The sequence below is a fragment of the Trematomus bernacchii genome, unplaced genomic scaffold, assembly GCF_902827165.1.
Source record: "Trematomus bernacchii unplaced genomic scaffold, fTreBer1.1, whole genome shotgun sequence".
NCBI lineage: Eukaryota > Metazoa > Chordata > Actinopteri > Perciformes > Nototheniidae > Trematomus > Trematomus bernacchii.
Window position 1 is genome coordinate 13,136,502 of NW_022987803.1, and position 17,233 is coordinate 13,153,734.

Genomic DNA, 17,233 nt, shown 5'->3' on the forward strand with positions numbered 1-17,233 from the left:
TGCATATTCAAACCAGTGTTTTTCTGTACCACATATTACTATCATTGAATGTCCAATGACAATGAGTATAGCATAATGGTAATAGGTTTGTTGAGGCTTTATTGTGGAACACATATTCACAAGAACAAAAATATAACAAATCAAAACAGATTCTTTAACTTTCAAATGAAAAAAGTCATTATGACTTATTCATTCGAATTGATTTCTCTCTGTATCTCAGCAGCTCGTAGCCATTCCTGTGACGATTGAAAGGAAAGTGGTTGTAGCGAATGTGGGATCCAGTAAGAGCTGCCCGAGCATCTCTCTGCCTTTTTCTCTTGTGGTCACTGAACACATGGCACCTTTCCAGTAAGTCACCAGTCTCCCACCTGGTAGATTACATGATCATGGTCATTCTTAGAAACTCACGCATGCAATAAAGAAGGCTACATTATAATGTAATATAATGTGTGTCCTACCCAGTAGAGTGTTGGCTCTGGACATCCAGGAGAAGATAGAAAGTGAATGGTTTTCATCCGTACTCAGATCGGCTATGTTAGGCGCTTGGTCATCCTCCTAGTTGCATACATTTGACAAAAAACAGGAATTGGGTAAATGAAGAGGAATTTAAAATGTATATATATTTAAGGGTTGGCTGCAATTGTAGTGACGTACCTTTAAAATACGACTTGGAAGAGGGGTTAGGAACATTGCAGAGTTTGCCAAGTTGGATTGGAAATGTGCTGCAGAAACGTATTCGGCTGAGTTTAGCCAGTTCTTAGCAAACGACAACTCTACAGCGGAGAAGTGGCTCTGCCTGGAGACAACAGACAGCTTATTGGCTTTGTTGCCACAAGTTAAGAAAAATGATACCACTCTCTAATACCTTTCTGACATACTGTATGTTAAGCTAGATCAAGCTTAGCTTTGTTTAGTGTAAAGTTTAAGAACAGAGAGGAACAGCTGGACTGTTTTGAAAGTCACTCATTGTCCGCCATTTTATGTGAAATGTGATTGATTGAATTCTGTGTTTTTTTACATATCTTTCATGGATTAAACAAGACTAAAGCGTAAGAGTAATGATTGAGCTTTAGAGCTGCTGCTGGTAGTTTTTTGTAGCTTTAAATAGAGTCCAGCTAGCTGCTTCCCCACTGCAGCCAGTCTTTATGCTAAGCTACACTAACTAGCTGCAGCCTTTATTTGAAAGAAAACCATGTCAGTGGTATCTTGTATCTTATCATCCAACTCTTAACATTTAAGAAAGTCTTGAGAAAAGTGTGTGATATCCAAAAATGTCAAACTATTACCTGGCATTGCATGCAGCAGAGGCATGAGTTGAAGCCATCTGTGCTTCCCAGTAGAGGCCGAGGAGAGAGTCTTTCTTCTCATTTTCAGGGAGAGGGGAGTCAGTTGTAGCCTTGAGACCCTTTAAACACACACAGACAACATTAGGGAGATACTCCAATGGGTTGCTGAAGACAGGCTATTATTAATCTAAATGAAACAGTGTTCACTAGTGCATCGCTTCATAAAGATGTTTATGTGGATTTGTTTGTGTTTGTAACTCACATACCTGGAAAAAGGCATCCCATTTACCCATGGCGTCAGGGTAGCGACTCAAACAATCAGCATATGTGGTGCAATAGTCCAGTACACCTTCAGGTACCTGCATCTGGACCTAATAGTATCAAAATAAGTTATCATTACAATCATATTCATCATGATCAAAATATCCCAACTATTAGCATGCTACAGTGTGAGAGAAAAAGCTCTCAATGGAAATCCATGAATGCTGCTTTTATTGTCTTCTTTTAGCCATGCTAGCCCTCTTAGGATTGCTTTGATGATACAGACTGAAATATCTCAACAACTATCACTGGCATTTACCTGAAGTCCGTCTCCCATGAAGCCCTGCTGTGCGGCAGACAGGAAGGGCAGTGCAGAGACAAAGTAGTTCACACCTGGATGAAAAAGAAGTGGCTTGGTTTATGCTAGGTTTTCTATGTGTATGTACTGTATGTATAGTAGGTCCGTGTTTGTCAAACTTACAGCTCCACCAGCTCTCAGTAGAAATGCACATAGTATCTCCTGTTTGCAGGCCGCAGGTTGAAACACCGGTTGGGTCAGCAAGACGCCCTGCAGATACAAATTGTACATAAGGCCATCAGTTTGTGTGTCGATGGTGGCAGCTGGTGGCAATCTGTTGTTATGTTTGCTCATTATAGGACTTTGTCTTAGGAATTACAGTAGGTTATTTATTCATTATATTGGTGAAAAGATTCGCTATCCACTTTCACCTTGGAGAAGGAAACAAACTAGTAAGTATTTTCCTCCCCAAAAAATATTTGTTTTCTTACCTGAGGTTAGCATCCATCCAAGTTGCAGTGGAAGTCCCCAGATTGGACTGTCTGTGGCATTTGTCCCCATGGATCCCATAAACGGGTCTGTGGCAGCTATCATCAGTCGGTAAAGACTCATACGGTGAAGGAAGTGCCATGGGTCGGGATTCAGGATGTCATTCTGTACCGGCAGGTCGGACAACTGGCCAGCCGTGTGGACCCAAAGGACGGGCATGCCATTCTCTAGAATTACGGCAGAGCTGCTAAGAGACACAGCACATGCCAGGAGGAGGCCGAGGACAGCGGGACGCAGCATGACTGAGGATCTGGGAGAGGGTACTGACACTTCAGTCACATAAAAACAGGTATTTTATACTTGAAATGTTCTGACCCGCATGGAGAAATCACGTGACATGGTTCAATGGACCCTCAAAGACAGACAGATAACATGATGTGTGTACATACTGTTCAACACTATCCAAATACTCAGTTACCTAAATTCACTCCTATATAACAACACCCACACACACAAAATCAAAGGTAGTTCTATATTGTACTGTTATTGTACTGTTGTTGTCAATTTGAAATAAGACAACAACAGAGAGCTAACAGTCAACTCAACAATCAGACTTGATCCAATCACCCACAATAATGTTTTTCACATCTAAAAAAAGATATGAGAATCTTATCCTATTCAAAATGGCCCATGTAACATCCCCTTGTTATGCAGTTCGATTAGGTCACTTGAACCCAGAGAACTTTGATGCAGATTGAAAACAAGATAAAACCAATGTCCTATCGGTCAAGAGGTAAATCCACATTGTGCAGATGTGAATGACCACAAACTGTGTGCGAGCTGACGCTGAGATCACAGAAATCACTATTTCACAATTGCATAATGTTCCGTGCATGGCAGGCCTTCAAGGTGGTCTTCAAGCGGGGGAAACATGATGATGTGCTTTCTAGGTGGGACATCTATTGGAGAAAATTGGAGGAATTTTCCTATAGGCGGGCTTTCCAGGCGAGAAAATGTTTTTTTTTTTATATATATCTGTTGTAATTTATTGTCTTTTATTGTGTTTGTAGTAATGTGTTTTTATTACATGTACAGCACTTTGGCTCGACCAAAAATCGCTTTTAAATGTGCTTTATAAATAAAACTTGATTTGATTTGATTTGAAATGTCCTCTTGTGTGTCTATAAAATATAAGGCTGTGCCATGTAGGCTGCCCTATGTGTTATAAATCTTTCTAAGTGCTGTTGCACCATCAGCTGTTTTCCCCTGCCCTCAGACAGCACACATATCATAATGGTATCCTAAATTGCACTTATTAGGGCGTTCAAAGATGTTCAAAACATCTCTGCGTCTTTTGGACTTACGTCCTTATCCAAGGTCAACAGGTTTTTCATACAAGGCTGAAGCCAAGATTTAAGAGAAAATAGTCAATCATCAATGTCCCCAACAAAAAAACCTGAACTCTGAACCAGAGCAACAATTGTATAATTTAGCTTCTCTGATCAGGTAGAAATACGAGGTTACAAATAAAAAAGGATACCTTTTATGTCCTCATTATGCAGGTATTTTAATTATGATATTACAGATATGCGTTTAAAAACAAGCAGCATTTTCATATTGCTTAAATTTGAGCTGGTGCTAATACCAAGAACCATTTTAGTGTTTTGTATTTTAATATAAAAAAATGCTGTAAAAAAAGAAAAACTGATATTTTGTAACTCAAATATTTTATGTACAATTAGTATAAAGCAGATATAAACGAAATACTCAAATAAAGTAGGGGAGACCAGGGACAGTTGTAACACTTTTTGGGTTTTCCTCAATAAGTAAAAAAACATTTACACTAGGATAGCCATTTTGCTATATTATACATTCTCAATGTATCAACTACTGAAACAATGTATTTAAGTGTTTTTATGAAATAAGTACAGGTTGGAAAATGTATTTAAATACAGTCACTCAACTGTTACAACCATCCCAGTGTACAGGGACGGTTGTAACACATGCCAGGGAACGTTGTAACATGTTAATAACGGTTATCTTTTTCCCCACTACATGACAAAAAAGAGGGAAAGCTGTCAAATTCTAAGGCAACAAGATTTTAATGGGGTTTCACACATCCTCCAACAAACAATGAACAGAACTTAAAACCGAACACCAGATGGAATTAATCTGATTCACAGTTGTGGCAGGTGTAAAAGTCACTTCCATCTGTGCAGTCCTTGTGTGCCCAGGCTTTACAGGACCAACAGTGCAGCCAGATCTCCTTGGACCTGAGTAGCTCTCCAGGCACACAATGCAGTATTGAGCTTCATCTTCATCAGATGAGTCCTGAATCTCCTGCTTCTCTTTGGGTTTTTTGAAGAAATTCATTTTTCTCTTCGCTTTAGACTTTTTTTTTCTCAGCCTCGAGTTGATTTTTTATAGTGTGTGTCTGTGAGGACAGCGGTTTATTTTCTTTTTCTCCCCTTTGTGGTCCGTGTTACAACGGTCCCAGGACCACCAGTCATGTTTTCACCCCCTGTGAACCTGCCTGATTGCTAGCTTGACCCATATTTAGCTAGTTATATTTTTAGCTTACAAAACAGTGATTCTAATAATACTAGTTTGGATTCCTAGACATTTGACATGACCTCAAGACAGTATCCAAAAAATACATAATTGTTGTTAATTTTTTACCTCAGAAACACACTTTTGCTGATATCTTTCGCGAGAGATTTAAACGTGGCTCCTTTTTTTCACAGCGATCTTTTGATCTAACTGAGCATGTGCAGAGTGAGTTTCATCACTCTAGCTTGTTTGTGACTGGAGATATTGAAGGCGTTACAACTGTCCCGTGTTACAACTGTCCCTGGTCTCCCCTACATCGTTACTTTGGCAATATTGGAGCACTGTCCATTTAAGATCTTTTAGATCACATTTATTAATCTAAATTAATTTGTTGGCTGAGGGAGGCATCACGTTTTGTAATAAGAAATACAACTGTTATTTCACTTTCACTGAGATGATTCCTACATGTATTTGGTAGGAATATGCGGTTTCTATTATAATAATAGTACCCAGGTAAATACAAATATTGTCATAATATCTATGTTCACTTATTTTTCTTCTGATATTTTTATATAACCATCTCTTTAGTCCTTTATGGCGGTGATTTTTGCCTGCACTGCTGACAGACATCATGTGACGGGGGAGGGGCAGAGAATCAGGAAACACATCGCTGCTGCAAGCCACAAGAAAGGTAAAGTCTAAACTTTAAGAGTATTTAGCTCTACATTTAGCAAGGATTGACAACACTGCCGGGTTAGATAGATAGATACTATGTTATGATGCCGTTTAATTTTTTAGGGGCAACGACAATAGTGTAAAGTATTTTTCTGACCGGAAACGAGAGAGAAAACATTTCAGATTGTGCTGCGACTTTGATTGTAACTTAATGCCTTCTCCCGCAGTCAACACTGGACTTAAATACATATAAAGACAACTTTAACCAGTGTACTAATAAGTGCCTTAGTAGTAAAAATCTATAAATGATGCACTTATCTCCCTGTCATTGGAAAGCTCATGTGATTTCCGCATTTTTCTCGTTGGCAGCCACTGTAGTAAAGGGTAACATACACACAGAGACAGGGAGGGTGCAACACGTTGAATTAAACTGAACAGTTTGATACAATTTATCATTATGCTTTAGTTAAAGCAGCAAACGTGTTTCCTTCCATAGCAATAACAGGGCTGGATAACTTATGATTTCTTGATAGATGTTGATTTACATGCTGGTCATGGTTTGAGTTCTCTTGAGTCAGTAGTAGCCTACAGGAAGTCTGCTTGACTGCACTAAAGTAAATAATCCTGACCCAACCCTGTTAAATGCTAGGCTTATATTCAAACACAAGAGCATCCACTAGCAGCGGCGTCCGTCCGTCGACCCTCATCATATAACTTGCGTGAGGCCACAAGTTGGCCAGGGACGGCCCTGATTGTAGCATGCCATAAACCCCTCTGTTTCAGCCCTGTTTCAAAAGTGCTGTTTGTGTATCTTTAAATGCAAATGAACTGCCAAACTCAACGCCCCCTACAGAAGTGGAGATTCAGGTGATAAGGTGGGCCGGTGTTACCTAGGTTGGTTAATGGCTAATGGTTGCACAACCCAAAAGAACATTGTGTCATCACAGAGTGGCCAAAATCTAATCAGCTCATTTTCAGACAGGTTTAAAAAAATAAATGGATCAGGACCAAAAGAGAGAAAATATTTTTTCCTGAAACTTTCCGAATCTCTTAACAAAGAGGGGGCACATATATGTATGTATAAATAGCATGAAAAAGTGAATTTTGCATAGGTGACCTTTACATGGAATGGGCAAGCCCCCTAGTCCCAGGTCAAGGTAATACAGCACAGCGTACAGCGAGATTAATATGATTCTAGACCAGTGCCTACTAACGCTTTCTTTTCCTTCTTTTCTTTCTTTTGTTTGATACTGACAAGTCTCTTTCGGATTAGCTTCTCATACCCCTTCATTCATAAAAAAATATGTTCAAGTTTTGTATGAAAGAAAATTACAGTTTGTAAATGAGATATTAACCGTCATGTATGGGTCTAATGTTTGGATGTGACTCTTGGCTATTTAAGCTTTTTGCTATTGCTGTTTTGTTTAAAAATTATGATACCATCCAAAGAGTTTTACACAAATAGATCATTGGACTTCACCCCACAATGGACGATCTGGGCCAATCACACGTCATGTTAAATAAAAAAACACTTGCTGTGATTCGGCGAAAAACAAATGCATGCATCGTTTCAATACTTCATACTTGGTAATATGATTGACAGCTTCAAGGTATCAAGGAATGAAACACATTGTGATAAAATAACTGTTCTGGGCAAATTGGGTACAGAAAACAACGCACCCAGAAATACAATACTCTGTCATCATCATGTTTTTGTGTTACTCCACAGCTCCATCATGGCCTACCGTGCTGGGAATCCAGAGGACCCCAGTGTTCTGGTTCAGAACATCAGCTCCAGCATCCAGAAGCTGACGCTGCTGAGTAAGACACACACTACACACACTATACACAGAAGTCTTATCGTCAGCTGACTCCAATATGTGAATGATGGCCGACACGTGGAGATACATCAGAACAGTGTGTGCACTCTGTCTTCCTCCCTAGCCTCGGAGCTGCAGAGGGCTGTTTCTACGCTGGGAACAGAGCAGGACAGCAGCAAGTTACAACAGACCCTGTGAGTTAGTGGTTTTTGGACAATAGGTCTATTATATTCAACATCTTAGTAAAAAATGCAGCTGGAGAAAAGATACACCTTAGTAGAATTTCTTTCTGAAAGTTGTCCAGTGATCAACCAAACAAAATGTAACAGTTGGTTGCGCATATTGCATTTGAAATGTAACACAGGCTAATGCTAATATTGTCAACTACTGTACACACACAGCTATGGATGTGTTTCTTCTTCAGACCAATAAACTGCTTATACTTGGTAGACTACTGAATCTTGGGTCGAATGTTATCTTCTTTATTTAACCAAATGATGTTCTTTGCTCACCAGGCAACAGAAACAGCAGCAAGGCAACCAGCTAGCGAAGGACACTGACAGACTCATCAAGGCATTCAGTGCACTTCCTGTTGGCCCCGATCAGGTGCTGAACTCTAAAGTTGCAGTCGAATTGTCAAAAAATCAGCTCCTATCGTCTTTTCCTATCCACTATTCCTTGACCTCTGTGTGAAACGTCACGGGGTTAAGGAATAGTGGATAGGAGAATTCAAAAGGACTTAGGAAAAGAGACTGCGGTGCTTTGAGAATCCGACTGCACTTATACTATCTGACGTATTTACGATGCGCCAGCGGACGTCATGAATGTGCGTCTGCTGTGGGGAAACTACAGATCTGTCTCTATACAGCGGACTACATGGATGTATACTAAGAACGGCGGACTACTGTAAACGCATCTAGATACTTTGCACTGGCAGCATTTTCTACTTTCGTTATCTCAAAGGAAGGTCCAGTGGTTCCTAAGCTAAAGGAGGTTATAAGGGAAGTTTCAAACCTCCTTTCCTATCATCTCTAGACAATTCAGCTCTTATCATGGCGGCCACTTGGGTACTTCCGGGTAATTTCACTCCGTTAGGAAGGTTCCTACACTTAACTGACAATTCGACCGCAACCTAAACCTCTCCCTTGATTTGAATTGTTCATTATTTACCTGCTTGTTCACACCGATTTCAACTCAGGGCTTTTCTGTTAACATTGTTGTTCTGTGTGTGTTTTAGCGGCAGAGAAAACTACAGAAAGAGCGCCTGGTTAATGAGTTCTCCGCCGCCCTAAACAGCTTCCAGAAGACCCAGCGGCAGGCGGCCGACAAAGAGAGAGAGTTTGTGGCCAGAGTCCGAGCCAGCTCCAGGGTGTCGGTGAGTAACCTGCTGCCTGGTCCCACGGTCACAGTTTAACGGGTGCAGGGATTAGATAATCAGTGAGCGGACAATAATCCATTTACCAAACCCTTTTTTTGGGCCATTATTATCTAAACAAACTGCAATCCTTTTCCATGTTTAAAGTTTTTAATGCACATTTTTAACAGTTTAAAAATACAAAAATGATCCAAACACAAAAGTGCAGAGGTTTGACAAACAAATGGGTAGTTAGATAAACAATTTCATCCATTTAAAATAAAGATATAAAAAGAACAAAACAACAAGCAGCATTACATCTTAGTTTCTCAAAATGTAGTTATACTGAGGTAATATAACTTCGCATTAGCCATTTATATTGCATTAATATTATCATTTTGGTGATTTTACTTATTTCACCCTTTTAAGTGAGCAGGTTTTCGGCACACAAAACACATTGATGTTATTTTCCAGGTGAATTTCTCCATGCACTCAGCAACTTAACCAAAGTAAGAAAATACATACTTAGAAAAAGTAATTATCTTGAATTCATAATTATTTGAACTTGAAGTTCACAGGAGAAGCTCTATCACTATGCAACTGTAGTCGACACCGGTTCCCTTAGGGACAGCCTGAACGCTTGGCAACTCTTACACACTGCTTATCTCTTTACACAGAAGGTTATCTGTATAGCTGTTCATGGTAATAGGCAGGAACGGTTCGTTACTGCTTTAAATGGTTGGTAAGGAATCTAAAATCTAAAATACACGTTTTATTGACTCTTTGTCCCCATGCAAACATATTTGGATGTGAAATATTGTTGAAACTTCAAACTCAATTAGGGAAGCACAGATTCAATCCCACATTGACCGCCACTGCAGTCAGCATGCCGTTGTGTCCCTGGGCAAGACACTTCACCCTAAATTGCTCCTGTGGGGGTTGTCCACAGTATGGAATTGTCTAATATATGCAATATGTAGTGTAAAGTGCTTTGAGCCTTTGGAAAAGCCTTAAATAAATACCGGTACCATGGATTATTATTATTTATACTTTTAGAGGTATTTTGATCAAGAATGCTGTACATTTTATTGCATCCAGTACACACCAAATCATTGCTTGACCCACAACCCCCAGTGAAGAACATCCTCTGCAGTATGTTTGCAATAGCAAGCCCAAAAGTATGTCTATTCAACTCTTTTAATTTCCTTGAACAGGGAGGACAGCCGGATGATGGCTTCGGAAATATGCCTCCTTTCCTTATGTAGGTCCATTATTTATTATCAATAATATAGTTTCTGTTATCATTATTACTTTTTTAATGATTGTATTGTCCCCACAGTGATTCCCAGGTGCAGGCCCAGGCTGAAGCCATCACTGAAGACGACTTGAGGCTGATCCAGGAGAGAGAGTCCTCCATCAGGCAGCTGGAGGTATGAATATAAATCAAATGTCAATGGAAGCATGGACACTTATATGTTCAATCAGCTCTTTATTTCCCTTTCACATGTTTTGGTGTCATCTCTTCTTCATTTAGTCGGACATCACGGATATCAATGACATCTTCAAGGACCTGGGGATGATGGTCCACGAGCAGGGAGACATGATCGGTAAGCTCTCATCTGACCTTAGATTTCTTCCTCTTCCTCGAATAATGTAACAACCTAAAACTGAAACACTTATTATAAGAGGAATGTGGGCTGGGACAGCATTCTTGTAAATGCCACCTTTAGTCAATGTAACAACATATTTACCCAAAACATTTCCAGAGAAACACAGTTCTTACTAAGGCACTTAAGCACAGAGGCTCAGTGCTTTCTTTTTGTTTACATACTAGTATACCCTGTAATGTGTTTTTTTGTTATTCGACTTTAAAGAGCATATAATGCCCTGTTGTATGATTAATGCTAAACAAACAAAGCTGCCTGGCCTTGCTTTGCTTTAAATAATGAACAAACAAAATGAATCCCATGACCTTGTCCAAATGATCCTTGGTGTTGACAGGGACAATACAAGTTTTTAGATTTGGACCACGTGTTCTCTCCCTTCCTCCCACCTGCGGCACGTAAACTGTGTGTTTCCTGTGTGTTGTGCAGACAGTATAGAAGCCAATGTGGAGAGCGCTGATGTGCACGTCCAGAGCGCAACACAACAGCTGGCCCGCGCTGCAGAATACCAGGTACATCTCAGATAGGACAAAGAGAAGAAGGGAGTAAGGAAAGGATCAAGGAGAGTAACTAGGAGGTTAAGAGAATTGAACTGCTGAAACAACTTCAAAACATTCATCTGCTACTCAGTAATATGTATCTAATATATATCATTCCAATAACTTGTATATAGACTCGTACTGCACTATTCCACATGCTCACTTATTTTATAACTTTATTTTATAACTATTTTTCTTTTTGTATTGCTCTTGCTATCTGTATTGTTATTATGTTGCATTGTTGGAGAAGCCTGTGACATAAGATTTTCAAAAACATAATTACTCTGTAGCTATGTCAGTTTGACAATAAAGAACCTTGAACCTTGAACCTTGAAGAGGAGAGGCATTCAAATGGGAACGGGGAAAACTAAGACACAAGAGGATCTGATTTATGATGTTGTTTTAAGTCATTTTTAAACACTTACAGTAAATCCACAATACAATAAATTCAAGATCATGTCTAATACCTATTTACAGTAGTGGAATAAGTACTTATCTTTCAATTTGTTGAAGTAGTAATTCCACAGTGTAAAAATCCTGTCTTTCAAATTCAAGTCTTTCAAAAGAATGAAAGTGTTAGCATCAAAATATATTTAGAATACCAAAAGTAGTCCTTTTTCGACTAACATATATTTGATCACTAGTTTATAATATTGATGTTATAATGTGTAAATGTGGAGCTATTTTTTATTACTAATAAATGTACAATGTAATATAATAATAACATATACTGTAGTTTATATTTCGTATTCATAACCCAAATCTGCAAAGTGACTAAAGCTATCAAACAAATGCACTGCAGTGAAAAGGATGAGATTGACCTCTAAGGTGACATAGTTCAAATAGTAGAAATATTTAGAATGTACTAAGCTACATTCCACCACTGCTTATTTATTAAATAAATAAATACTGGTCCTTTTCTTTCCCCCCGCAGCGGAGCTCTCGGAAGAAGATATGCATCCTGATGATAGTGTTGGCTGTAGTTTCTGTTGTTATCGGACTCATCATCTGGGGTGCTGTCAAGAAATGAGGGCTTCTTCTTCTTCTTCTTCTTCTTCTTCCTCTTCTTCTTCTTCTTCACCACCTTTCAGTTTGATCATCAGCATGGAGAAAGGATGAACAGCGCCATCCTTCCTCTCCTCCCCCTACTCCTCTTTTTCTCATCCCCCCTTAGGAGGGGAGTCATTGGGACTGTCTGTCTTTCTGGGACTTGATTATATTTTAAAGATGTGGCAGTCTGTATTTACAGGACTGCAAACTCCTTCACAGTGAAAACAAAACTAGCACAGGCAGCGTTATTATTCTCGACAGCTGTATGTACGCATTTGAGTCTGATTTATGCATGACTTACTGTAACTGGAAAGCTTTAAAGTTGTTGTACTCATGTGATTGAGTGTTGCTGTGTTCAGTGGCGGACATGTTGCCACCTTGTAAGTTACATAAGATTCAATAGAGACAATGCTTCTGGGTGTGATGAAGCAGCACGTGTCTGTTTTGCTGCAGCTGCTTTCTTTTATCAGGTCACATGTGAAAAACGCTTATGCTAAACGTTACTCAGCAACCAAACTATGAATCAAGTGCACTATGCAAACTTAAGAGTAAACAAAGCTAGCCTTGGTCCATAGTACAATTTAGCCAAATCGCAATCAGAAAGTTGTAATGCAGTGCTCTGAGTGCAGTTCACTCTTTATCTATTCTATCCTCTATTTAAAGTAAAAAAAATACAAAAAAAATATGTTAAATCCAATTAAAATTGCTGTAGTTCTATTTTAATTATCGATCAATTCATACTGTACATACCCAAACTAAATGTTGTGATTAAAACCTTATATTACACTCCACTGTCAGCTAGTCATTCCAAGTAAAGGGAGATGTTGTTGTTACTGTGAGTAGGGTGTTTCCTTTGAAAGTCAAGAAAAATCGTATTGAATTAAATTACATTTCACGTCCCAGACATCAATAATGTAAGTGCCAAATGTAATAGTTAAAGTTGTGGTTTATGGTTTGTTTGACCTATACAGCAGTTAGGGATAATTGTTTTTAAAGGCACTGAACATCAAACAGGTGTGTTCAATTATCTGGCTCATTAGACCTCAATGCCAGAGGTGGGCCGAAGCTATGTCGACTAGAGGAGGGGTCTAATCAGTCACATTAAGTGAAAACACCTGACAGGGCTTTACTCGGAAAAAAGTATATTTTCTTTTGACAATTCCCTACGGTAACAGTGTATGTTTCTTTATTCTGTTCATGAAGAAACGACATTTGTTGTAACCCAAACCAAAATAAGTGACAGCAAACACTAATAACACGTGTACATTTCCGATCATATGTATATTTTGTAATTAGCTGCCAACCATGTGTTGAATAAATTACCTGAATAATCTGAATTCTGTTTCATCAGCTTGTTTTTCTGATTACTACTGGACCTCCAATTACTGATTTTTTTCTTCTGGTAAGACATATAGTAAAAGCTTCTATCTCTCAAAAGTATTTAGTGAAAATGGGGTTTCATACATAGATTTATGACAGCTTCTGGCAGACAACAACACTGAGTGAAAGATACAGACTATTACCTTGATAAAATGTGTTAAATCATTTGGGATATTGTAAGTAAACAATCTCAAAAATATATATAAAATGGGTTAAATCATTTTTCTACATTGTAATGCAGAAGTTTTAAATATGATACCTTGCTAGGTGGTGCAAGACTACATTCATCTAAATACAAAAACACTGCGCATTATTCGTTTTATATTTAACATTTTGGCTATTCCACAGTGTTTCTCTGTATAGCATATTTTTTTTTACCAGCACTACAGAAACAGGTCATTCAGTAGTTAGTTTCACATTCAAAGTTACATAATTGAGAGGGAGAGACTGGCAGGTTGCTGGATGACAGTGCAGGACCTTTCACATAACCTTTTGCTTATTTATTCAGGTGCAAGTGACCCCTCAGCAACCGTTGACTACCTTACCTTTGATCCTGAAAATAGATCAAACAGCTTCGTATCCATCAGTAGAGGACAGTTAAACCTTTACCTTTGGTGATTCTGGAAAACCACATTGTTTACCTTCTGTGGGGTCAAAACATTATGTTTTTAGGCCCTGTCATAATTTGGACAAATATATCACCAAAAACAAAGAAAGCACACGTAGTGTAGTGGTTGACTTTGTTGCACAACATGTCGTTTTCGGACAAAGTGGTGTTTCTAAGCATGATATTTCCAACTGCTGTTGCGCATTTAAGACCGTCATCAACATTTTCTGCCTGTGACGCAAGAACATCTTCCTGTTTCCTTAGAACAGTACTCAGCATTTTGCATACAAGAACCGCTCAGCGTATAAACCTTGTTCATTGTACAAGCCAAAGGTAGTAAAAATCGAAATGTTACATTTCATAAACCATTTTTTTTAATCCGACATAACAAAATATACTAATGATAAAAGAGGGCCAACAATAGATTCCTGTGGTACACCTCATGAAATCTAGCCTAAAAGGAGTATTTCCACATACTGAGGAAAGTCAGTTTCAGGATGAGATGAAGGAGCCGACATGGAGTTAGCTTGTATTTGTCAGAACAGACAGTGTTGCAGTTGGATTGGGATGTGGAAGTAACAGACAGCTGTGACGCGGTAGGGAAAGCTTTTCCTTGGCAGCTAGGGATGTGGAGGATGTGGACACATTGTTGTCAATACATCACCCTCAGGCAGAGAACAGGTTGAACTGGGCGTCAGTAGGACAGGGAGTATTTTGGTCTGGTTACACACACAAAGTAGCAGGCTGCTGCAAAGAGCTAAGCAGGATTTTCCTTCCAAACAGAAATGTCCCAGCAGAGGAATGAGGAAAGTTTAACCAGGTGCAAAGTTTCTGCAGAGGAAGCAAAAGGGGCTATGAGAGACTCATAGGAAAGTATTACGTTGTATTTCAGTTGAACGTCATCTCTCATTTACATTCATTTGACTGCCTCATTTAAGAAAGATGTACAACAGCAATAAACAGAATTCTAGCAAACATGAATTAAAGCAGTGTTGTAGGTATATATAACATTTGTATGTCTCTATACTTTCTTACAAAAGTATAATGTGTCAGGGGCACCAAGGCTGTTTTTACCGCTTTAGAAAATTACAGATAATGGCAAAATGTGACTCACTGGAGGAGTTTCACTCTGCTGTGATGCACGTAAATTAGAGAAAAAAACAAATCTAAGCAAACACTGAGCTCACTGTCTAATGCGTCATAAGAAAAATAACTGGAGGAAACAAGTTGCTCTCAGTTTTCCTTTCCATGAGTAAGCTGAAAGAAGCTCTTCTTGATTTGTTATTTTAACCTTGAATCTGACTTTCTGGGGGAATTTAGAGAGGGTTGAAGCACCAATAGAATATTTAATTATGTTTCATTGTTTTCATTTCATGTCATTTGTGTGTATTTTTGAAAAGAATAGGCTAGCACCTGAATAGGTTAATGCAAACGTTATTGAAACTATGAACAATTATTATAATGGAAGAGGCACAACTCTTTTATTTAAGAAACTGAAGTATTTAGTAGTGTGCATAGTGTATTATAATTTGTACTGGTATTTAATTTAATTTAATTTAATCGTTTATTTGGCAGGGACAATGCACAATAATGAACACTTAAAACATTAAAATGTGTCAAGCGTAACAGTGCCAGATTTAGCTTTGAGCTCATTTCCATCCGCATTCCCTCACATAAAACATTTAAGAAATTTACATTTGACAAACATGGTAAAAACAAAATACATGTTGTGCAAAAAGTGCAAAAGAGCAAGAGCAGCATACACAAGTATTTATGACATGGTAATACAATGCAGCAGCAACGACATGTAAAGTGCAAGAGAAGATACAAGAGCTACCTAAAGTGCAAGAGGAGATACCCCTGTGTTAAAGTGCATTTAGCGGTGAGTGCACGTCTGTTTGTTTCTCATCCATTCTTTGAGTTGACCTTTAAAACTATTGAGAGTGGGACAATCCCGTATCTCAGTTGGGAGGCTATTCCACAATGAGCTGCCTTTAATGGAGAGGACATTTTGTCCAAAAGTGGCCCGTCTACGGTGGACTTCACAGTCTCCTCTGGTTTCTGACCTAGTGCAGCGTCCAGTGTGTTTTTTGTGGATGAATTCCCCTAAGGGAGGAGGGGCCAGTCTATGTAAACATTTATAAAAAAAACACATACTTTTAAAAGACTTAGAATTGTCAAAACTTAAGAAATTGTGTTTTTCAAGGACTGTATTTTAGTTGAAAGTTGATCAGATATGGATTCAGAAATATAAGTGAGTTTATGTGCAGATATTTACACAGCGGATTATGTGCAATTCTCCAACTAATGAGTTTTCTTTTCTTTTCATCCCAACTTTTACATTTTCCTGTAAACGGTACATTTTCCAGTCCAGTATAACATACACAGAGAGCATTGAACCCATACATACATTGAATGCAGCAATGCAGTAAAATGACTAACGAAACATACAGAACCACACAAACGTCAAATTGTGGACCCAGTAACAAACTAAGATGTTTACAAAAAATAACACGATAGAGTTCGACATGATTTATAAAAAAACCCACTTGCACTTATATATATAACATCCATTTTATACATCCTGAAATGTGCACTTGCCATTGTGTTGAAAAAAAGTCCTTTCACTGGATCATTGTAGATAATCATTGCTTCCAGCAGAGGGCAGCAGGGAGCTGCTGCCATAACCCTAATAAGCCCAAAACACACAACTACTGTATATGAGGCTATTACCTGGTTGTTATAAGTACAATTGTACAATAGGCACACAATATACTATCAATACCCACTGTTTACGATTGTACAAATGTGTTTTTAGAACTATACATCTCATATTATAGATGGATTAAAACAAGCCTTACTAAACTCCATTAGACCTATATCACATCCAGTCTTTGATCTCTTCTGAGTGAGAATCTTTGGTCCGATCCATGTTAATTAGCTTAGATCAAAGTCTGGACTGTCCTTATTAGTGCCAGCTCAGTTTCCAGCCCCTTGGCAGCAGCACCCATCATGCAGAACTGTCCTTGAGTGCAGATCAGCTAATAATGATTATCATCAGATGGAGTACTAATAGCTAGAATAGTACATTATCTCTTTTTGTTGTTGTTGCTGAAATCGTTTTACCTTGTCTTTAACTGGAATCATCTCCTGTCCTATTTCTCCTCTTCCCTCCCTTACTCTTAATAACAGCACATCCACAGTGCTGTATCTATGGCTGCAGATGCACTCACTATTTTTAGGGTTAGCTAAAGCCCACA

At 38.6% G+C, this 17,233-nt stretch overlaps 2 protein-coding genes across 2 annotated transcripts; one reads left to right on the plus strand and one right to left on the minus strand.

Moving 5' to 3' along the window:
- Window positions 1–81: 81 nt before the first annotated feature.
- Window positions 82–2,659, minus strand: LOC117498344 (protein LEG1 homolog). The gene is made up of 8 exons (XM_034150378.1): window positions 2,337–2,659; window positions 2,029–2,115; window positions 1,867–1,940; window positions 1,553–1,657; window positions 1,287–1,405; window positions 655–796; window positions 459–555; window positions 82–368 (listed from the first exon to the last, which is right to left on the minus strand). Exons 1-8 carry the CDS (start codon window positions 2,632–2,634, stop codon window positions 217–219), a joined length of 1,074 nt encoding a protein of 357 aa, XP_034006269.1. The 5' UTR covers window positions 2,635–2,659; the 3' UTR covers window positions 82–216.
- Window positions 2,660–5,472: 2,813 nt separating this feature from the next.
- Window positions 5,473–13,323, plus strand: stx7l (syntaxin 7-like). The gene is made up of 10 exons (XM_034150524.1): window positions 5,473–5,575; window positions 7,289–7,380; window positions 7,504–7,573; window positions 7,895–7,985; window positions 8,617–8,754; window positions 9,948–9,994; window positions 10,073–10,163; window positions 10,268–10,340; window positions 10,827–10,909; window positions 11,871–13,323. The coding sequence occupies exons 2-10, from the start codon at window positions 7,296–7,298 to the stop codon at window positions 11,964–11,966; spliced, it is 774 nt and encodes a 257-aa protein (XP_034006415.1). The 5' UTR covers window positions 5,473–5,575; window positions 7,289–7,295; the 3' UTR covers window positions 11,967–13,323.
- The last annotated feature ends 3,910 nt before the right edge of the window (window positions 13,324–17,233 follow it).

Bases quoted from the DNA above. Each gene is read 5' to 3' on its own strand.
- LOC117498344 (XM_034150378.1), bottom strand. From the start codon at position 2,634: ATGCTGCGTCCCGCTGTCCTCGGCCTCCTCCTGGCATGTGCTGTGTCT. The intron at 2,116-2,336 runs GTAAGAAAACAA...TTGTATCTGCAG, and splicing joins TGGATGGATGCTAACCTCAG to GGCGTCTTGCTGACCCAACC. The intron at 1,658-1,866 runs GTAAATGCCAGT...TGATACTATTAG, and splicing joins TCATGGGAGACGGACTTCAG to GTCCAGATGCAGGTACCTGA.
- stx7l (XM_034150524.1), top strand. From the start codon at position 7,296: ATGGCCTACCGTGCTGGGAATCCAGAGGACCCCAGTGTTCTGGTTCAG. The intron at 8,755-9,947 runs GTGAGTAACCTG...TTCCTTGAACAG, and splicing joins GAGCCAGCTCCAGGGTGTCG to GGAGGACAGCCGGATGATGG. The intron at 10,341-10,826 runs GTAAGCTCTCAT...TGTGTTGTGCAG, and splicing joins CGAGCAGGGAGACATGATCG to ACAGTATAGAAGCCAATGTG.